This window comes from Rhopalosiphum padi, chromosome 2 (assembly GCF_020882245.1).
Source record: "Rhopalosiphum padi isolate XX-2018 chromosome 2, ASM2088224v1, whole genome shotgun sequence".
In the NCBI taxonomy this organism is placed as follows: Eukaryota; Metazoa; Arthropoda; class Insecta; order Hemiptera; family Aphididae; genus Rhopalosiphum; species Rhopalosiphum padi.
The window spans coordinates 19,447,765-19,471,589 of record NC_083598.1 but is presented as its reverse complement, the minus strand read 5'-3'; the positions used below and the strand labels follow the sequence as shown (position 1 = coordinate 19,471,589).

The 23,825-nt window shown below is 25.5% G+C and overlaps 2 protein-coding genes across 3 annotated transcripts; one reads left to right on the top strand and one right to left on the bottom strand.

Moving 5' to 3' along the window:
* Nucleotides 1-3,708: 3,708 nt before the first annotated feature.
* Nucleotides 3,709-11,573, bottom strand: LOC132923152 (dynein axonemal intermediate chain 1-like). 2 transcript variants are annotated; one of them, XM_060986985.1, is made up of 11 exons: nucleotides 11,435-11,573; nucleotides 11,229-11,369; nucleotides 9,675-9,831; nucleotides 8,472-8,869; nucleotides 8,127-8,406; nucleotides 7,692-7,853; nucleotides 6,962-7,224; nucleotides 5,108-5,285; nucleotides 4,783-5,011; nucleotides 4,090-4,323; nucleotides 3,709-4,009 (listed from the first exon to the last, which is right to left on the bottom strand). In XM_060986985.1, exons 1-11 carry the CDS (start codon nucleotides 11,483-11,485, stop codon nucleotides 3,829-3,831), a joined length of 2,274 nt encoding a protein of 757 aa, XP_060842968.1. In that variant the 5' UTR covers nucleotides 11,486-11,573; the 3' UTR covers nucleotides 3,709-3,828. The 2 variants fall into 2 exon arrangements, with proteins under 2 accessions (XP_060842968.1, XP_060842969.1); XM_060986986.1 differs by having other exon boundaries at nucleotides 3,834-4,009; nucleotides 4,104-4,323.
* Nucleotides 11,574-13,201: 1,628 nt separating this feature from the next.
* Nucleotides 13,202-20,083, top strand: LOC132922048 (fanconi-associated nuclease 1-like). Its single transcript, XM_060985352.1, has 12 exons — nucleotides 13,202-14,515; nucleotides 14,574-14,769; nucleotides 14,850-15,077; nucleotides 15,447-15,578; nucleotides 15,872-16,106; nucleotides 16,795-17,006; nucleotides 18,144-18,259; nucleotides 18,350-18,516; nucleotides 18,603-18,740; nucleotides 18,839-18,961; nucleotides 19,602-19,713; nucleotides 19,799-20,083. Exons 1-12 carry the CDS (start codon nucleotides 13,402-13,404, stop codon nucleotides 19,825-19,827), a joined length of 2,802 nt encoding a protein of 933 aa, XP_060841335.1. The 5' UTR covers nucleotides 13,202-13,401; the 3' UTR covers nucleotides 19,828-20,083.
* The last annotated feature ends 3,742 nt before the right edge of the window (nucleotides 20,084-23,825 follow it).

The following is a 23,825-nucleotide window of genomic DNA, read 5'->3' as shown; positions in this document are numbered from 1 at the left end:
AAGAAGAGAGAACAGAAAAAAACGTCGAAACGTTTAAATTTTAGATTTTATAATATAAACTATATTTATATAATAATAAAAAATTATAACATAAATGGATATAGAAAATATTCACACTTGATAGATAAAGACGAAGTGCTTTATTTTAGAATTGAGAATTTGAATTTATGCTAAATAGTCAATAGTGTTATACTATTATATAACATTATTAAATTGCTTTTGCGTATTATATCGTATATATATATAGTTGTATAATTTTAATTATATTTTAATTATTTTTAATTCAGTGATATTAAATATTGAATTTAAATTAGATACTTTCATTTAAATTTAATCTTATAATCGAAGAAATACTAAAAATTATATATAGTTATTTAATTTTAATTAAGAACAGAATTCATTAGCTATAGGGTATTTTACGATTGACACATAATACATCAAACATATTATATATACTCGTGTTTCTTCATAACTTATTCAAATTATCGAGGTAATTGAAAATGTTTAAATTACACTACTAAAAATAATCTATAACAGTTACTATATGCATATAAACTATACAATAAAGATCGTCAGTAAAATATTTTTATGTCTTCAATTTTATTTGTCTATTATTGAATAAAATAAATATATTTACTCTGAATATTTTCCCAACTATTGTACTTATATATATATATATATATTATATACTTATAGATAGATAGTTTATTATTATTTTCAAAAAATAGTTACAAATTAAATGTAATACAAAAATAATAGTATGCGAAAAAAATTTGTATCCAAAAGCCTGAGCTTGTGGGGAGACAAGAGTTCAAATTGTTCCTTAATTTTATATCTTATACTGAACAACACTATTTGTAAACTTAAATACAAATTAAAAAGTAAAAATAACATTATGGTATATAATTACAATTTATATTAAAACAAAAACAAAATTTTAAAGTAGGTAAATTAAAGTAAATTTATAATAAGTTGCTATTGCTATTAGATTGTTACTTTATGAATAACTATATAGTTTTTATATAAGTTATAAAGTTATTAAAACTGTTTATAATGTTTATATTAATACCAAAATAATTACAATAATTTAAACAGTTATAGTAAAAATTTCGTTTCCCGAATTCACTATTACATTTATACATTTTAATAGTATTATTTAAAATTTGGCATATACCATAATTATGCTTAAAACTAAATTTTTTATGATTATAGGAGTACAAATTGCATAAAACTTTTTTTATAAAAAGTTTTTTAAGTTTTATGTATTTAATTTGCTGGGATCTTATATAGACATATAGGTAACTATTTTATTATATGGTCAGCACGTGGCGTAACGATAGCAACAGGCTTTTATTCGTAGTAGTCCATATAAAATGTCAGTTGAATAGTCCTCAAATACAGAATGCTGAAGAAAATCAATATGAATGAAATAAATTATACTTAAACAAACAGAAGAACATCGCTATGAGTGATACTAACATCTCAGTTAAATTCTTGTATAAATAAATAAAAATGTAGTTTTATTCTGATGGCAGTGAATAGTTTTGTACATATTATAGAAATAATATTATATATTTAAATTGTGTAATCAACAAAATACAATTAAAAATAATATTTCACATATACTATATGTATATCATTCGTTAATAAATAATAATATGTAACTTACCAAATGGTTATAACTTTATATAAATTACATTTTAGATTTTTCATATTATAACAATAATAATATTATAAATCTTAAGAATAAAAATTGAAAGGACATTTTATCGTGTTAAATTATTAGCTAGATATAGGGTATATCTAATATATAATGTACCAACATACCACTTGGTAATATTGTTTTAGATGTTTATTTTTGGTTATAAAAATTGAAAAATATATATAATATATATAATGATTTTACACATAGTAAATTTACTTAGATTAACAAAACACAGGAACGTTGAGATCAGTGTCGGTCTAGTTCACTCAGCTACCAGACGATTACCGGGGTAACTTGGATATTTTTCAATATTAGAATTTCAGTCAATGATGGGAAAATTAATAATTAAATCAGTTATGTGTAATTATGATTTATGAATGGGACATTTAAAATTCTTTTTGAACTAATGAAAATAACTAAATTAGTCAACATATTTAATTAAGTATGCTCTTATACATAATTGGTACCTACTAGGTTGCTTCGCGGAAGTAATGCGAAAGCAGATCCTGCGGCGTCGTCGGTTATAACGGAATAAAAAAAAAAAAGGTACTTACTAGGTACATATACAAGTTAAGTCTAAACGAATAAACGAGTATTTTCAAAACTTAAAATAAAAAAATATAAATTAAATTTCGTCATTGATAAGCAAGCAATATTTGAGTTCTTCATTTTATCAGTTTAAAAGACATTATTCAACTTATAAATAGGGATGAAATTATTAATAATATGTTGATATCTTCCAGCAATAAATTTAAAATCTACTATTTTATTGAAATGTATACATGATTTTATTAATATTATAATAGATCATCCTGTATAAACTGATAGTGATGACTAATAAAAATAATATTAATAGTTAACCTTTAGAAAATTATCATATTATGAGCATAGGGAATTTTAAATAAACAGTACTTTGTAACTTTGTACTAAATTACTTTGCAATAAAATATATTGAAATCATTAGGTATATTAAACCTAAAACAGCTATATATGCTACATATATATGAATTCTAAGACTGAGAATAACTAATTACTCGTCGTTGAGGTGTTACTATGACAGTATGACTAAGTCCACAACGAACATTAATCTAGAACTGTAGTTTTTTTCCTCTGAAAAATGCTAGGAGCTCGGCTCGTATTTATATGAGTCAGTGGTGTACGCAGGAGTGTCATATCTCTCTGACACCCCCCCCCCTGCGTACGCCACTGATATGAGTCCTAGTAGTGTCGTAAGTTATTAATAATATTGATAAAGTTCCACTGAATACTGATCGTTAATATTATATTGTGTATATGTATAATACACAATACATCACTCATCTGCTAAATATTGGATTAAGTATCTATATAGTATTTGAACGTATATTGTATGTATCATGTATTGAATATAATTATATATATTATACATTATACAGTTATGCATTAAAACAGTGTTGTACTCACGGGGGGGAGGGGAGAACTGGGTGTCATATGCCCCTTTTGGATTTTTTTGTAATGATATATTATTTACACGGACAAAAAATTTAGGGTCTGTGACAAGTCAAAAATGAATATCCCCCCTTTCAAAAAAGTTAAGCACACCACTGTATTAAAATAAAGTAATAATTAATAACTATATTTTGGGTTTACTACAACTAGATGTTGATTTAGTTTGATGTTTAGATTAGAATATGAAATATCTACAAAATGAAATGCAAAGCTTCAATTTACGTACATAAACTACATTTAATTGTATACTTGTATTTTTTAATATATTTTTATACGTCAGTACGTCCAAGGGCGAATCCAGCATATATTTACATACGACCGGAGCACTTTATAGGAAAAATTATATATAATATAGATTATATAGCCCCCCGTTAAAAAAAAAACAATATGATGATAAAAATGTATGTTTTTTAATATTATTTTTTTCAAACGGATGTGGCACTTACTGCAGTTCCCCCCTCCCTGGATCCGCCCTTGAGTACGTCACGTAGCATTTTGAAAATTAAAGAGTAAAATAAATTGTAAACAAATTATATTTTCTTGAATGTACAAGATAGTAGATAATATATTTGTACTTAATAATTAATATGATTATACGAGTATGTATTAAATAATTTTGTTATATATGCGTTCATTTATGAATCTGTAGTATCATCATCAGCAGGTACAACCAAAGTATCGGGTTCTCGAGTTGAGTCCAAAGCTTTGTGTAATTTTTCTAATTCCAACATTTGCGTAGTGTAATGTTTACCTTTTTTTGGTGGTTTCATTATCAGTCGAAGGTTAGGTGACATTTTTAATGCGACGACCGTACTTCTAAAATGCAAATACAATTTACCTATTAAAATATTTAAGTAGATAATATTTACTAATAATATAGTTAAATGAATGATTACTTTGAACTACCAACAATTATTACAGGCATCCGCCAATTAAACGCCAACTTAGTAAGCTGGTATTGACTTTCAGGTTGTATAGGTTGACAGCAAATACTTTTATATTTATCTGCGTCTAAATCATAAAATACTACATCACAATCTTCGGTGATGACTCCAAAAACTGTACTTGAGAACGGTGACCAAAGAGCATCGGACACGCTCCATAAGAGATCAAATATCAAAAGTGGTATACTATTATATTAAACAAATACAAAAGGTTAAATTATAAATATAAAATAAATATTTTTAATTTATAATAAATCATTAAGAACACACTACAATCTTTATACTTTGTACATAAAATTAACAGTAAAATGCATAATATATAATATTGATAGTTTAAGTAAAATTTAGTTAAACATATTATACATTTATACGATATTTAGGCATAGCCACATGGGTACATTTATTATTCACCGACAAATTTAAGTTATGGTACCTAATTTAAAGTTTAACTAAAATTAGTAGGTATTAACATAATACATAATTTACATAATTTAGATGTAGCTAATACTGTAGTGTACAGAATTTAAATTGCAGTAAATATTTTTGTTACCATTTAAATACTAAAAGGGGCTAACAGTTGTATTGTGTTAATTTTAAATACATTTTTATAGATTTAACTTTTAATAAGACAATAACCATACTTACTCAGATTTATCTTCCCATATTTTAACCGTACAATCACCGCTACATGATAAATAAATGTTTGGATCATATTTATTATAATCAATTCTGTAAACTGACATTTCATGAGCTTTAAATTTTTGCATAAAAAATGAGCTCCATTCTGTATTACATTTAAATATATAGCCTTCATTGGTTCCAACCAAATATATCCCACTATTTTCGGGATGAAAAGCAATCGTTGTACCTCTACCTAAAAAGAAAAATTAGAAGTACCCATAATATAGATCTTTAAGATATTTATGAAATATAAAATATTTCAACAGGTATGCAAAGTAAAATAGTTTACCAATTAATGTTTCACTAATTCCGCCGAGTGTTATTTGAGGTTCGATATCTAAAATTAATGTAACTATAATGGTTTTTGACATTTCACTTTGCATTAGTAACCAATTACAAACTGTTCCATCTTCAGATATAGAATAAAAATTTAATTCGCCATCGGGCAAATCTTTTACCCAAACTACCTAAATAATATTCAGTTATAAATTATAATAATTAATAAGTGTATACTATATATAGATATACAATAATATGTTAACATGTTGTACATTTTTAATAAGTGTTAAATATTTTATAGTAGTTATAAGAAAACAACTAACATTTATTAAATATATGCTCTATATATTACTATACATATTATAAAATGCTGCAGTTAATGTATATACATTCAATTAAATACGCATAATACGTATTTATTTTAAATTATTTTTAAGTTATAAATTCAATATCGAAGTACGATAGAACGCCGTGAATAGATTTGTGATATTATAAGGTATTTACTCGTAGTTTAAAATTATATTTTATTGTATATACAGTATATAATACCAATAATAATATATGCAATGCCATTATGGGAAATTTTTCAAATCTCTACGTATATAACACTTCCTAAATTACTACCTATAACTATATTTTTAATTTTGTAAAAAATTTGAAATCGAAATAATGTTTATGAAATTGTGATGTACGTATTTTTGAGATTTTATTGATTTCTGCAAGAATAACTTATGAAGAGCCTTGCATTGTATTTTTAAGCCTTACCATCACAATATCTGTTTAAGTTAAAATGTTATACATTTTAAACTATTTTTTAACAAACATAAAATTAACATAACATTTTTTTTATCAACATTTATAAAAAATTCCAAATGCCTACATATTTTTTTAATTAGTCTAAATATTTTTAAACATTGTATGTGAATAAAAAAAGATAATTTAAGTTATAGTGGAATGTTTCAAGTTTCAACGACTAATAATTTTAAATTATACATATCAAATTATTCAAATTAACTAAAATAGATGGGAGATATATCGAATTTTTAAGTGTTAATATTAATAATATCAAGCTTTAAACTTTAACTGTGATAAAAAATGTATGTGAATTTATGCTAAACTTATATCATAAAGTATAATATATGTTGTATTACATTTTCAAACATTTAATATAGAAATCAAAAAAAATATTTTTAATTATAAATTCATTTACACGTTTTTAACATTTTTTTTAAACACTAAAAAAATTGTGACTAGGTAAAAGGTATTTTTGATATTTTGTGATTGCTGTAAGATATTCAAGCTTTTTTTACTAACAAACAAATATTTTATCATTCATAAATTGATGATTTAACACAACTAAATTAATAATTAATTATAATGTACCTATAATATTTATATTATGTTTTATAATCTTTACAACTTTCATTAAACTATGAACTCCAATAAAACTTCTCATCACAAGCTCAGAGCTCTATGCTATTATAAGCACTTGTAATTTTTTGTATTTTTTCAATTTTATTTTAACTACTTTTGTATCTGTATTTGATTTTTGATTTGCTAAATAAAATTATAATTATTTATTTTATAAATCGAAAAAATATCAAAATACACAAGTCTTCACAGTTATTCATTTTTAAAATAAATATTAATTACAAAATTCCCGTTTTCCATGATTTTTTTTTATTGTTAAAGCTTTTTCCGATTATTTTGATCTAAAATTTTTACTTTTAATATATTATAGAAAATATATTATAGAAAACATAATAATAAAACTAATACAATCATCGCTCCGTTCAAAATCTAAATATAATTAGATATATCATAATCAAGAATAAATTAGAATTAAAAATACATAAAAATTCACCTGTCTTACACAAGCCATATGTTTAGTATTTACTGCATCTGTCATATATTGAGCTTCTTTTGTTGGCAAGCTAACGTTATATACAGCCAAATGACCATCATGAAATCCAACAGCCAGGAGAAACCCGTGATTTCGATGGAAGTCTAAACACATCGCTCCACAATGCGTCTGGTTTATGTATTCGGGGTATGATGGATTTTTCAAAGACCATAAGCATACATAACCCACATCTGGACTGTCAGTTAATGGTAGATGTCCTTGAGCTATTATAAAATAGATATATACTTCATACATAGACGAGGTTACTGTTTTGCGTTGACCCTAAGGGTGAATGGGCTGTTATCACATATAATTATCAATTATTAATTATTATTTTTATTATATATATGAAACTTTTAAAACAAATATAAAAAAACATTTACAAAAATAAAAAATAGAATAACTCATTTTGTAAATTAGACAATTTAATATTCTTATATAATATGACAAATTAACAAAGTTAATATGATGTGTACAAATGTTAGTTGACGTCTTATTTTATTTTAAAACTTAAGTAGGTACTTTTTTATATCCATAAATAATTTAACTATTAAGTTTTATTTTGTTAATTTATTATAGTTCAAATGTTCAAAGAACAAATTTATATTCATATCGAAAAAAAAATGTCACTTAATTAAATATTTTTATTAATGTAGGTATTTTAGTATTAGCTTGTGAAAATAATACTCACAAGTTCCTAATGTAACAGCAAACATGTCGAAATAATCTGGGCTCCAACTAATATCAGTCACGTATAAATTTTCAGCTTTGTCATATGTCATTGTCCACAATGGAAGTATTGTTCCATCTCTATTCCTAAATTGATCAGATGGGTCCTCATAGTATCGGAAATCTAAATGTAATATGTTTATTGGTTATAGTATACTAAAAAGTATAACTGTGTACTGTACAAACTTTAAGTTTTAGTTATTTTTTTATAAGTTTTAATTGTACCTATAGTGTTACACTATGTAACACGTAACAAGTAACTTAAACTTGTCAATACTAAATAAAAATATGTATATAAATTAAGTTTACGAAATTAATGTGACAATGTTATTATATTATTGAAATAAATCGACTATGGATTATAATTTTATGTTGTATAATACATTATTGTATACACCTTGTGCAATGGCATCCATTGTATTTAAGTTTATAATTCTTTCCAAAAATTTAGCAGTGATTAACATATTTTTTTCAGTTTGATCTTCAGTTACATCATTTTTTTTCTTTTTACTGGCACTCTTTTTACTTGCGTGAACAGCTATTTTATCTCTTTTTTCTTTTTCTTTTTCTTCTTGCTGCTTCAAGAAATCTTCGTTATAAGCATCATAAATAATCCATTGTGTAGCATATGTACAAAAATCATTTTTTGTTGGTGGTGTAGTTTGAACTTCTTTATCCTAAAATATAGGTACAATTATTATAATTTGATATAGTAAGAGTATCTATAATAATTATAAATTACTCTTAAAATGATTTCTTCTGTAAGCGCGCATCTCTCGAAAAAATTAAATTGATTCATAAGCTTTTTCGGTGCATTTCTTTTTTTTGCTGATGAGTTTATATTATTATTAGTAGATTCTTCTTGTACAACTACTGGTGCTTCTTCATCCGAGTCCGATGTAGTTTTAGGTTTTGAAGTTTTTTCTTCGTCCATTTCTTCTCCTGCTTCTCCTTGGTCACCTTCTTCATTAGGAAAATCTCCCTCGTCATCACTTTCTCCTTCCTCCACATCTTCTTGAACTCGCCCATCAACATGTTCATCTGTGTCAATCTCAATATCTTCTTTGTTATGGTCAATTTCTTCTTTTTCTTCTTCAAGTGCAGTTTCTTTATCGTTGTCTGTAAAGCATTCTGTTGTTTCTAGAATGATTAAATAATATTAATTATTACATAGGTATTATAGGTACTTAAGACTAATTGACTATTATCCGACTTAGTCCGTCTAAAAATTAATCTATTTTTCTATCATTTTCATTTTTCTTCGGTTGAAATATATAATACAAACCCAATAACAACAATACATTTTATGATTTTCCACTTCTTAATTCTGGATATATTTTTTGTGTAAGCTCATAAAAGTCGAAGAAAGATTCAACAAATGCTTAAAAAGTTTACGTAAATCCAATATTGTTACGTTAAGATTGGTATTCGTCTTTATGTGTGATTTTATAAAAAAATATGTTTATTCATTATTAAAAAAACAAATTATGATGGCAAATCATAAAATTAACCATTGCCATTGTGTTATACGTTCATAAGTATTTGATTTTAAAACTTGTTTTTTTTTTTAATAATTTGTAAAATGTTGTTAACCACTCTATAAAATAATCTATAGAGGTTGGAAAAAAAGTTGTCAACATCTTTCTAGTCTCAAGGAATCTATTGGTACAATTTTTATTGAAAACGATTCAGTAGTTTTAGTCTATAGATGGCAAACAATAAGGAGACAATCATTTTTATATATTTAGATTTATATTTACAACAATAGGTATAGAACTAACTATAAACTCGTGACTGTAAATATGTATGAGTATGATGGAAGTAGTTATTTATATTAATATAGTAGGTATACTTAGCAGTCGGTGAATGATATACTCTTATAACTATTATAGTGTGAAATAATCCTCCATAAAGTATTGATTTCAGTTTTTTTTTTTTAATTTACTATGAATTAACGTAGTCTTCAAATCAATCAATGTGATAAACGGAAGAATATTTTTATATGGTATAAATGATCCGTCTCTATAGCTATATGATACTCGAGCAGTTAATTCCGGTGGTTCTGTAACTTGTAAAATGTTACTTATTGGTTCATCCAATTCCTAAAATATAACAGAAATATGTTTTAAATTCAAATAAAAATAGTATTATCTCTAATAGTTTAAGATTCGCTGTATATGTATATTGAGTTTGTCCTCTCCCCCCTCTTTCCTAGATATTAGTCCAGTGACGCCACTGAATATGGCCTATGGAATGTGGCATACCATTCAACGGAAATAGAATGATGTATAACATAATAAACCTACTTATGCTATATATTATATCTAATGTGTAAACTCTAATGTCCATCGTTTAAAAAAATATCAATATATATATTATTATATGTTGATTATTATGTTTTATTTTAGCATATTGCCATTAAATAATGCATCTTAATATTTCTAATCATAAAAGTTTTATAAATAGGTAGTTTATGTTTGTACAATTTTATTTATTAAAATATGGCATTATTTACAAAAATAATACTGTTATTTGTTAGTAAGTAAATAATATTTAAATAATATAATTTTCTTAATCTCATCTATATTTATTTTGTATTAGTTACTGAATAGTTTATATTGATAAAATTATAAAAATAAATATCTTTTTTTTTTAAATTAAATAGGTAATATATGTGTATATTGTATATAATGATTTAAGAAAATATATAAAATTCCTTGTTTAATTGTATTTGACATTCATCAGATAATAATTAATACTATCACAAATTATTGAGGAATTTAACCTATTTCCGGAGTATTAAAGAATCAATTATTATTATTAATTTATAAGTGATATTTTAAGTATAAAGTAATTGCCCTTTTATAATACGAGTTTTAAAAATGTAAAAAATGTTTAGTACATAATTACCTACTATTTTAGTTCAATTAATTTTAACTTATAGCCTGATAATTATTTTAAAATTATAGTAATTTTATTATCGATATGTAGAAATATAGAATACTAATATATTAGTATACATCATGCAATTAACATATTAAGAAATACCATAACGCATTCGTGGTAGTATTGAAGTAATATAAAAATATTTTTTGTATAATCGTATAAAAATATTATATTATATCATACTCATAAATTTAATTTATGTTACTTTAATCAATTCTAAGAAAAATAGATGTGTATTTTGTGTTAGAAAAATGTTTAAATGCTTTCATATATTCGTGTATTATATAGATAATGTAGACAATGTAGTATAATTGAATTTGAATAGTGTTGTACCTACAGTTCAATATAAATAATTTTTTTTGTCGAGAAGTTTGAGAACTGTTTTAAGATACCTAATACATAGATTTAATAATATATTTTCTACCAAATACATTTTTTTTTCAAAAATTGATTACATTTGACATTTTAATTGACTTGCGATAATATTTAAAAATAAATTTGCAATAAAATAAAAATATATAACTAAATTATTGGTTTATGGATAGTTTGGTACTTCTTCAGTTAATTTCAATTGGTCATCCGGCTTAATAGATTCATTGAATGGGACTCCGTTAATATCGTCTACAGGTTTAGCTATCTTTACTTGGCGTCTGGAAGGTTCTTTGTTGAATGGTTTTTTCTGGCCTGATTGAGACTATTTCACACAAATAAAAGTAAATTAGAAACAAAATGTAAATAATAAGTCCAAGTTTAGCTTACTAATGATAGTCTTGTAGCTTTTTTAGCTGTTTGATCTAATTTTGGAGGCATTATTTTTATTTAAAGAAAATTAGTTAATAAAATAATAAAACTGAAACACTATATACCTTCATTAGGTATTAACTAAATGTCTCTTATTAACCAGAATCATAAAAACACTGGCTTATTGTGAGTAAAAATGCAATATGATGTGTATAACCATAGAAACTATATGTATTGATTCAACTTATTGTAGTAATATTTATGTTTTACAAGAAAAGCATTTATACTTAAAATTATACTTGTGTAATAAATAAAATATAACAAACTATGACTTAATATTTACTGTGGAGATAAATGTGATACACGGGTATAGTGATAAAATAGCTTGACTTTCGTTTTCGTCTAAGTTAATTTTTTTACCTTACGTAAAATCATTTTTGCACTTCTGTTTTATGAACATCGGTTTACCATTCAATATATACAAAACACAAATATATCTACTTATAATTACTGACTTACGGTTTTAATTTTTAAATTACTTTAGTTAATTCATTAATATTATTTTTAAAAACATATTTTTTGTTATTTGTAACATATAGATTATATATATATAGCTTATCAGAATAATCAGCCACTAGCTGTTATAAGTAATATATTTAAAATAAAGTATATTAACAATATTTCAATATATTAAACTATAAAAATTTTAAGTAAATATTTAATCAGTGATTATAGTAAGTAAGTATACCTATTGGTTTTAAAATGTATTTTTTTTATACGTCTATCGGGGGTGGATTTACGCATAGGCAACCTAGGCACATGTCTAGGACGCAACATCTTCGAGACGATTTTCAGTATATTTCTACTTTTATTTATATAATATAGGTATATCTAATATAATAGCGTTGTAATGCCTTGGGACGGAAAATGGTAAGTCCGACAGTCCGTCCCTGGCGTCTATATATATTATCACCTTTTGGTGCAGCAAATACGAGCTTGGTTACTAGAAGAAAGCAAAAATAAGCCTCTTCTAATGTTTCATAAGCCCTCCCCCCCAAACAAATTAATTAAAATATAATTTTATATAATAGACTTATTTATAGACACATATTGATGTTTAAAATGTTAGTCCCTCTGAAATTTTAATAAATTTTCGGCTAAAAATTAGATTTAGTATTTGATAAAAGATAAAATGTCCATTACCTACTTCTGAAAATAATTTAGTAATAGGTACAAAGAAATACAGTTTTTGACAAAAATTTGTGGAGCGAATTGTTAGAAACATACCAAACCGCGGAAGTTAGTAAACGAAGAGTAATTGATTGGAATGTTTAGATTGTTTTAATTTGGGATGCTTTGGCACAGCTCCATATCTGTTTTCCGTAAACCCAAAAGGGCGATGGGCCTAAAAAACATAAAAGCATACAGTGGCGCAACTAAAAAAAAATTTCGGGCGGAGATTACATTATTACGATATATATAATATATATATATATAAGATAATTACAGTACATAGGTTATTAAACTAGGCTTCGGAGAAATTTCGGGAGGGGTTAAAAGCCCTTAACCTCCCCCTTGGCTGCGCGCCTGCGCCACTGAAAGCATAGAAATAAAATAGATGAAAATTTTCATTTTATAAGCCCTTCTGTATATTATGATTACGTTATCTTATCTTAGTTCATTATCCAAAGAGCTTAGATTTATTCCCGCCAATTTTTTGTGATTATTGCTTATCTGTTTAAAATTTTTGCTTTACATTTTGCTTGCATAAAATAATGTTCAGTAGGTACTATAATAAATGATAATAAAACAATAATATTTTCGGTAATTCGGTATGCCGTATTACCGTTTGTATAGTGTATAACTTAGTTGAATATTTAAGTTTTAACTTTAATTCCTGCTGCCAGTTAATAATTTTAATTGTTTCCATTCTTATTTTATTACATTTTCTAGATCACAACTGGATCTAAATTTTATAACTTAATATGGATTCTCCGTTTAAAACTCCATCAAAGAGGTCCATGTCTCAAAGATTACCATCCAGTGGTTCATCTTCACCATTTACGCCAAAAAGAAGTAGAATCAAAAGGATAAGTAGTGAAGGATATGATTCTGTTTCCCGGATTTTGGCATTTGATGAATCCAATAGCTGTTCGCCTACTAGAAGGAAACTAGATTTTTTATCATTTAGTCAAAATTCATTGCTACATAATGAAAATGAACGTATTCAATGTGAACAGACTACGCCTGTTAAGATTGAACAATCAAATTTTGAAAAAAAAATATTATTATCTCCTAGTATTAAAGTTAATCCTAAAAGATTTAATATTTCTGAACAAGATAAAAATACTATTAAATCATCTTCAAGTAAAAGAAGTGGTTCAACACCATCCAAAAAATTAAAACTATTAAATGTAATTGCAGGCTGTAAAAAAATAACTTCTTTTTTCAAACCTATACAAGAAAGACCAGATTCTATTAAAAAAGATGTTGGTAATCATTTTTCCCCAGCTAAGCATAAAATCAAAGAAGAAAATATGGATTCTACTATTGAAAATTGTATTAAATCTGATAAACAAATTGATTCCCCAAATAAAAATGATAATATTAATAACATTCAAGTTCCAACACCAAAAATATTTAGTGTTAGTTCAACCTATATAAATGAGCAAAAAACGAGTCCAAGAAAAAAAGTTATGAAGAGTCCACTTTCAAATAAAACAAAAATGAAAGATGTTGCAGGACAAGTGACGCCAAGCAAAATCGGAAGTATAAATAATAGTCCTATAACAAGTCCAAGAATTTTGGAGTATTTAGATAACAAAGTTGATATTTCTGGTGGTGATACATACAGCAGGTTTATTAAGTCAATTGTTCTTAGAGCTGAAATCTTTTGTTTTGGTAAAGAAGACATAATGAAAAAAATTGAAAGTGCTACTAATGATGAACTTAAAATTTATGGAAGATTGATAGCTAGAAAACATGGATGGATTCGTTCAAATGGACCTGATGGACTTCAAAAGTATAAAGAATTAAATCTATGTGATAATTTTGATAGTGTTTTAGAATCTTTAGCTACCAAACAATTAATAAATACAGGTATGCGTTTTACATTCTTTTTTTTTTATAATATCATTTATTTTATTTATGATTTCAGATGTTACTTCTTGTGAACTTAATATCCTATTAAATATTCTAAAAACCCAAGAACTTAGAGAATTACAGAAGACATTCAATATTAAATTAAGTTCTAGCAAAATTCAAACTAAACCTGAAATGATAAAATCATTTATTAACCTTGTAAAAAATCAAAGAACATTTTGTGGAAATTCAACCAGTAATTTAAAAGAACGGTTAGTTTAACGCTACTACCTACATTTTGCATAATTTATTTAATTATAAATGTATTCTAAATATTATATTTTTATTTCAGTGTCAAAAATATAATAGGCTACTGTTTGAAACTATCAGATACATCAAGAAATGATATAATGAGCTGCTTAATCTATGAATCATACCCTTATTTCAGTGGAGAAGAAAAAGACAGGTTTCGTGATTGTTTTACCAAATTTTCTATGGTTGAAAAAAAATTACTAAAATTTCCTACATTTGAAGCAAAACGAGTTTCAATTAATTTCAGTTCAAAAGATAGCTTTGAAATGTGAGTGATTACCAAATAACCACTATTATTGTTTTATTATTTTATTATTTAACAATAACAGTATTTAATTTATTAATAAAAGTATTGTGTATTACATAAATTATCATATATTATGTATCAGCAGTTTATACATTGAAAGTGTGGCATGTGCCTAATTTGTATTAATTGACAGGTTTATTTTAAACACATATGTTAAAATTATAATGAACTGATTTAATTTAATTTTAAAAGTATTTTTTTTTCAATTTGAATAATACACTTCTATATTTTTTTTCCATTCAATTTAATATAAAATTAAATTGTAAAATAAAATTGTTTATTTGTTTTATATTTTATAGTATACATTTAATATGAGATTATTGATTCTAGGTACAGAATTGCTTTGAATCTTCGCCATGAAGTTCAGTTACTTATAGAGCAAAAAGATCACGAAAATGCAATTTTAGTATTGTGTATTATATTTGAAAATTTTAAGTCAGCTGTATGTGATGAATCTATTATGTGAGTATTTTTTTTAAAGTAAAAAAAAATTACTACATTTTATACTATATAATACAAGGGTTTTCAATATTTTTTATCTTCGGCTCTTCTGGTTTTTAAATAAATTTCAATGGCCTCCATACAAATAATCAAAGTGATAAAACGTGATAAAATAAAATAAATTGTATTTTTTGTCCCAGATGCTGAGTTCACTTAATAATAACCAGCGATGCTCTTTACTACACAAGTTGAAAACCCCAAATATAATGGTATATATTTTATAATCATATTTGTTTTTGTTTTGGTATATTTAGAGAATCTCTATCAAATATACCTACCTATTTACGAAAATACTCTGCAATATCTGTGTATGCCCATACATTGTTCAAAAATATAACAATATTAAAAAAATGTACCAGTAATGTAAACTTGGCCAAAGAAGTGTTGGAATTTTTATTAAAACATAAGGAATTTTCAATGTCAAAAAAAGCTCATTTACATATTGAATTAGCCAAAGTTTTTGAATTACAATACAAACAATTAGATCTTGTAAGTATATTGAAGGTTATTTTAATTTTTAGGTATAAAAAAATCCACTCATAATATGTAGATAATTTTTTGAGCTCTGTCTGGAACATTAATTTTGATTTTTGATCAGCTACTCAATTATCTTAATGCAAGAAGACTTGCAATGATAAATTATTTTAAAGGTATTTGAAAAACAATGCATGTCTAATAATAAACATACAAAATAATTATATCCCTTCCATTAAATAAACATTAAACTATAAATTATAATAAATATATTGTATTGCAATTTGCAGTGGAAATTAGTCAAATGGGGAAATATGAGATGACAGTGATCCTTATGTCACCAAATATTTGTGGAAAAGTTGTTAAAACAACTAGAATTCATGTTAGATTATTTTGAGCAATTTTATTTATTTTATTTTATTTTTATTTTATGTATTTTTGTAAGCTTATAAATTATAGTAGTCCAATATTTGAAAAATTATTCTGGCAGAAGAAATGTGCTTGCAATATAACATGTATAATCCTTTTTAGAGTACTATTTTAACTCAAATTCCAATTTTTATTCATTACTATTTGAAGTTTTTTGGTATAATTATCTCTTTCTACACTAAATAGTATTTATAGAAAACAAAAATTTTAATTCCTAAATTCTTTACTTTTTCCTCAGTCTAAGTATATATATATTTTCTAACTTAAATTTCAGGCAGCAAACGTAATACTTGATGGCCTCAAGGATGATAATATAACTGAATTAGATCGTCAAATTTTATCAAAAAGAGCAGTGATGTATGCAAATCGTAAAGTCAGGAAGTTGGATAATGAGTTAAAAAATGAACTGTTGAGTGTTGCTTCAAAACCAGGAAAAGAACCACCTAGTACAACAATAAGTGGAAAAATAATTTCTGTTAAAGAAAAGTATAGTAAACATTTATTTCTTATTTTTAATATAACTATTAATTTTATCCGAGTAAGAGTAATAACTTGCAAGACAATTGCATAATTCATACAACACATTATTATTTGCATTATTTAAAAATTATGTTTAAGCAATACTTTATTACAAATGAGTTAGGAAAAATCACACAGCTGCGCCTGGTTGGTGTCCTGTAATTGATCAGCATGTATCGTTACTCGTTGTTGTCGCAAGCCACGTGACTGCATCTGCAAACTACTACATATTTTTGTCCTCATTATTTCCAAATTTATCTAGAATAGAGTATAGTTTCATATTGAAAACTATTATTCAGAAACTGAAGTTTTATACACTTTAATATTCATTAACTATATATAATTTTATATAATATTATGTAATATTACATTTAAAAATATTTATTATTACTTATAGATTAATTTTTTATAAATATATTACAGTAAAAATATTGTATAGAATCAATCTTATACTAAATAGATTAGATTATCATATGATTATGCAATTCATGAATGATAGATAGATTATAATATATTACACAAATGATTTTATCTACAACTGAAATGCAAATTTATGATGCCTAAATTAATTAGTACAGGGTGCCCCATGAGGATTTACCCATTGCGATATCTCCTGAATAATGAAGATATCATAATTTGATTTAGAACCCACATGTTTGATACATTGATACTATTATTGTATTAAATAATTCGTAGTTTATTTCGAAATTAGAAAGAATACTAAAAATCAGGAGATTAATGAAATTAAAATGTTGAAACGTCAATATTTTCAGAAAAATAAACTCTACAAAATGGCTATCTTCAATTTTTTTTTAAATAACTAAATAAAATAATATATTTTTTAACTTTTTTATCAAAACATGCGATGAGATATCGCAATGGGTAAATCCACACGGGACACCCTGTATACATTAAAGCTTCACATGATTGAAGAATTAATTTGAAATGGAAAAATCCCTTTAATCCCATGTCCTTTAGAAAGTGTAACTAGTTTGATACTATATCTTTAATTAGAAAACATATTTTTCATCCTAAATAAATATGTAAAAACAAAGTTCTTCAGCCTTATTAATCAATATTCAATTATATAATATTTTGGTTTAGAGGTTCATCTGGCCGTAAGCAAGTTTATTCAAAGATGACTGAGAATGGAGACTGTCATTACATGTCTGTTGAAGAACTAGCCTTATCACACTATAAAAGTCAAGGATTTTTGAATGGTAATTATTCAATTATTTACAATAATTATATATTTATGTTACATAAGTATTGAATATATCATTCATAACATTAAATGTTTATACTTATAGGATTGCATGATGAGGGTCAGCTTATAAAGTCAATGTTCTTACTGTGTTTTTGGGAAATAATATATAGTAGTTACACACCACATGTTCTATTTATTAGCCCGTATCAAGATTGCCCTTTGGATTGGAGAACTCGTCATTTCTATAAAATTAGAGAAGAACAAATTAAAGTAAATTAAAAATAATAATTATTTATTTGGAGTTAATAGATTTTAAATTAATATTTAAGTATTAAAATAATTAAAAATTATTGTAGAACCGAATGGCAGAATTGAAAAAAATGAATGTTGTTCAAATATGTGATATTTTGAAAAATTATTGTGATGAATACTGTGATACTCAATCTGTTGTAAATTGGAAATATATGAATGTTGACAACTTACCTCTATGCCAGGTAAGCTTAACATTTTATAATATAATACATTATATTATATTGAGCTTATTCTAACATTTAGTTTTTACTAAATCTTATTTATTTATTATTGGTTTTAGACGTTATTAGAGTGTGTTGGAATAGAAGTGTTCCTTGCAATTGGCGATCAAATATTGAAAGATGGCCGAATTTATTTGCATGGCATGCCAGACCTTGTTGTCTGGGATGTTTCTAAGCATAAAGTAATATTATGTTATTAAATACAAATGATATTTATTATTTATTAATAAGCAGGTCTCCGATTTTATAGCATTATAAACTATAAAGTACTTAGTATTATCTAAATAAGAAATATGAGTAAATTTAGTATCTGTTCACATTTTTTATTTTGTATCTTGCTTTATTAAATTGTGTTTAATGAAAGTATAACAATAAACCTAATTTTAAAAATAAAAAAAAAACTTAAAAAATAGCATTCAAAATTGTAAATGTTAGAAATATGTGACACACAATGATGAAACGAACCTAAACTTTACCCACCCACCCACTGCCAATTGTCATTACCCATAATATTTTTCTATAAATTGTAATAAATACTAGTACTAGTAATACTAATACTTAGTTATTATTTGTCATTTTCATATTGGCACCCACTCACCAAAATCTTCAAAAAAATCGAGAAGCAATTGCTTCTCAAACACTACGTTTGTTTCACCACTGGTGACACACAATTATATATTTGGAATCCTTCTTACATAAAACTATTTTATGGCTTATTCTACTATTTTTGAACATATTTTATAATAATTAACAAATGCTATAGAATTTGAACTCTGTTGGCTGATAATAATCATAATAATTTACAATTAATTTTATCATTAGTGCATGTTTGTTGAAGTAAAAGGGCCAAATGATAAATTATCAGAAAAACAATACTCTTGGCTACTTAAACTTATGGAGTTTGGTGCTAATGTTGAAGTCTGTCATGTTGTTGGTTTGTACATATTACTTAATAATATTTATTATTTTATTTATTTTTAATTGGTTTTATTAATAATTTGAATTTTATTATTTTTTAGGAAATGGAGGAAAAAATAATAACTGTTAAAATTTGGACTGAAATTTAATGAGGAAATTTGATTATTAATTTGTTTTGTTTATACATTTGGATTTCATATTTTAAGTTAATCAAATTATAAAGATTTCATGTTGATTATATTATATATATTTTATACTTTTATATTATTATTATTATTATTATTATTACCATTGTTTACCAGAATATTTTTGTTTTAATTATCATATCATGTATTAGATATATATTTATTTTATTTTTAAATATAAAATATTGACTGTGTACCGAATTCTTGATTCTCGGAACTCATTTGAAATATAATTATTTCAAAACAAATGATATTCTTTTAACACCTTAAGATTTTGTTGAAAATGACATCGAGAAGAACAGATAAACACTCGAGCACTGGCCACTGGCATTTAAATAAAAGAACCAGTTGAGTAATCCAAGCGAGCGCTAGATTCGTGAGTATTAACAGTCGTAAGAAATAAGTCGAACAGCGGAAACAAAATTAAGCACCTACCTATGACCTACCTGCAGGCGCAAATCCAGAAGGTGTCAAAAATCCCCTTTCCATTAGACTGCCACACAGGTAAATTCTAGAATGTCTATTTTTGGCAAACGATAAAATACGATATGCACATGGTATTGCCCTCCCTGTAAATATATTCTGTCTATATGTTACAGGTATTATGCCGTTATGCGTAAAAAAGTTCGATATTAATATAATATATTGTATACAACTATGATATGATTTATTCAATTTATTTATCCATATGAATTATTTTTTTTTTTTTACGGGCTTTTAGCTTTTAGCCCTTTGACAAAAGTAAACATATATAAATATCTTATAGCGATAACAAATAGTGCTAATACGCTAATATGTATATGTGTACAAAATAAAAATAAAAGGAAGAATAATGATTAACATATAAGTGTAAGTACTAAAATAGGTAGACAGAAAAAATGACCATGGAAAAAAAAATTCCCAAAAAAATCTAACCGAAAAAAAGTCTATGCTAGTGTCATAAAATTGTTCTATTTAATATTTTGTTGATTGTAGGTACTATAGCTATAATATAATAATAATAATTGATTTGTAATATTGTAATAATATATATAAATAACAGATCGAATAATAATCATAGTCATAACATTAATAATAATATAATATTATAATACATATACCTATAACACAACTCGCAAGTGAAATTTAAATGGACGTAGCCATTCGGCTCCCATTTTCCTAAATGGCTTGCGTTTTACAAAAAGGTAAATTCCCAAACGGCTCCAGTTTTTTATAACACAAATTCCTTCCCACTTCATATAGACTTAGCCGACTTAGGACTGTCAACACTAAGTAAATTATAAAAATTATATAAAAAAGCATAATATATTACCGTATTATTGTGAATTAAATAATTTAAATGTAATATGTAAAAGGTAAAGAAATAAAAAAAAATATAAAACATTACAAATATAAAAAAAATACTAGCTGTTCCGTCACGGCGTGTATTAGATGCGTTAATAATGTGAAAAGCTCAGGTCAATCAAACGGTTTTCAAAATGTATTCGAATAAATACGTGTTTAACAGTCGCAAGACGCATTAGAAGTGAAATACGTTATTATTTAGAATGTACCTACTATTATATATTTATTAGTTAAATAAAAAATTCCAGTCGACCCTATCCAATAGTTGCATGTATTTTTATGACTCCACGAAGGAAAACATATTCTCATTCCTCAGTATAATTTTATCAAAAAATTAGGCCTACCCTGGACTCTAAAGTAATCTATTTACTTTCTTTTTTTTTTTTTTTAGTTATCAATTTATTTATCTTACTTTTTTTTTATCTATTTAGTAATTCACTTATTAACGCCTCGACCGAACCACTGGGTCTAAAGACTTGAAATGTTATATAAAGGTTTCTTAAGCAATGTGGGGACGCACTAAGAAAGGATTTTTCAAAATTCGACCTCTAAGGGAGTAAAAGGGTTTTTTTAAAATAGCTATAGATAATATATATAATATTATGTGTTTTTAATTATTTAATAATGTTTGTTATTTCTTCTAACTGGTTGCTAGGAACAAATCATGTATGTATATTATATATTATATTATGATCAGGGGCGTATTTAGGCACAGGCCCTATAGGCCCGGGCCTAGGGCGGCAAATTTTAACGATATTTTTTTACAAAATTACAATAAGTATTTTTCATTTGATGAAATAAAACTTATAACTAATTTTTTGTTCGCACAAAATTAAACATCTATCTACATATAGCTACTATATTTATACAAATTTGCCGAGGAAAAAAGTAGAAGAAAAAATTTAAAGTTTAGTTTTAATATTTGTAATTTAATGTTCATTAATAATGTATATTTTTTAATATAATATTATAATATAATAAATTGTATATTTAAATATGTTTTATAAATAATTTTAGGAATGATGGAGGGGGAGGCGGCAAATTGGAAAGTGCCTATAGGCGGAAAAACCTTAAATACGCCACTGATTATGATATAATATATTACGTTGAGGGGCGTGCCTAGAGGGGGAGGATTGGGTGTTCATCCCCCCGAAAAATAAAATAATTATTAATAAAAATTGTTCATAATATAATATATGTATATGTGGAAAAATATTGAACGATCCCCCTCCACCCCCGAAAAATTGCCCGAAAAAAGATTTTTATTCAATTATTAGTAGTGACGAATCAACCACAAATTTTTTAATTAGAAAAAATCTTGTGGCAAATAATGAAAATGCCGAATGTATTAAGTGTGGAAGTGGTATGAATTTATACCTACGCAAGGAGAGAGGTAAGAAAAGGAGAATTTTACGTTGTAAGAGAAAGGGATGTCAAACAACACAAAGCTTAAGGTACCTAAGAAAATTATTTTCTTATATTAATTTGGCTTATTTAATCATAATTGTGTATACTATTATAGGAAAGATAATGTTTTTTTGACTTTTATTGACAAAAATGGTCGTCTAAATAGTGGACTAAGCCTCAGTCAACAGTTAGAACTGGTGTTCTACTGGACTCAAGGTTTATCCAATAAAACAATTATGACATTAACTGGGTCACTGGGAGATCGTCCAACACCGTATGTGACTGGATGAATTTTTTGACAAACTAATTTTTAATTATTAATTTTTTACTATTACTGCTACAATAATTATAGTTTAATATTATGATATAATTTTTAATTTATTTATTTGTGGTAGACCGCATACTATATTCGTAAATCGTCGGTAGACCGCATACTATATTCGTAAATTCACCGGTAGACCGCATACTATATGACAGCCTTTATTTTTTTTATTTAATGGGAGCCGTTTTGAATTTATAGGTTTGTAATACCTTTTTCGGCAGGAGCCGTTTTGGAATAAGCAAATAATGTAAGGGGGCCGTTTGGGATGCGCCGGTTTAAAACTCATAAGTCATAATATAGGGTATACCTTTTAAAAGCGAAACAACCAAAACTCAATAAAAATAAAAATATAGAAGAGAAAAGACTGATGCAAGAATACAATATATTATTGCATATATATATCTCAATTATCAATATCTATAATGTTGTATATAGCTGTTATGTATTAAATAATATAATACAATTTTTTTCTATCCATTTTGTCCATTATAGTTATAGACCAAATTATTTATTATTTAATTAAAAATTAAAATAACTACAAATAAGAGTGGCAATAACTCTATATGAAGGATGCCATTGCCAATAACTACAATTTTTGGTTGTTGCACAGTAAAACTTGGGTCAATAGAAGGGTTTGGAACAGGAAGGACTTAAATCGCGACACCTTCATAGACTGTATTGTCTGGTTGATTTGCTTTCAGATGATTAGATACATACCCGTATACCTAATGGGAATGCGAGTGTTTTATGAATTAGGTATCTAATGAGATTCCGATATTAGTAAAATATTAAAATAATTTAGCTGGGGGTAGGTATTGGCTGAAGTCCGTTAACGTGATTTTTAAGACCGTTAGCTTCATATTGAATTAA

What these genes read in the sequence shown, in the direction of transcription:
- LOC132923152 (XM_060986985.1), bottom strand. Translation starts at nt 11,485, where the DNA reads ATGCCTCCAAAATTAGATCAAACAGCTAAAAAAGCTACAAGACTATCA. An exon ending in AATTGAAATTAACTGAAGAA is followed by an intron (nt 9,832 to 11,228) that starts GTACCAAACTAT and finishes GTTATATTTTAG; the next exon opens with GAATTGGATGAACCAATAAG. An exon ending in AATTAGTGAAACATTAATTG is followed by an intron (nt 5,012 to 5,107) that starts GTAAACTATTTT and finishes TTTTCTTTTTAG; the next exon opens with GTAGAGGTACAACGATTGCT.
- LOC132922048 (XM_060985352.1), top strand. Translation starts at nt 13,402, where the DNA reads ATGGATTCTCCGTTTAAAACTCCATCAAAGAGGTCCATGTCTCAAAGA. An exon ending in ACAACTTACCTCTATGCCAG is followed by an intron (nt 18,741 to 18,838) that starts GTAAGCTTAACA and finishes TATTGGTTTTAG; the next exon opens with ACGTTATTAGAGTGTGTTGG. An exon ending in GGGATGTTTCTAAGCATAAA is followed by an intron (nt 18,962 to 19,601) that starts GTAATATTATGT and finishes TTTTATCATTAG; the next exon opens with TGCATGTTTGTTGAAGTAAA.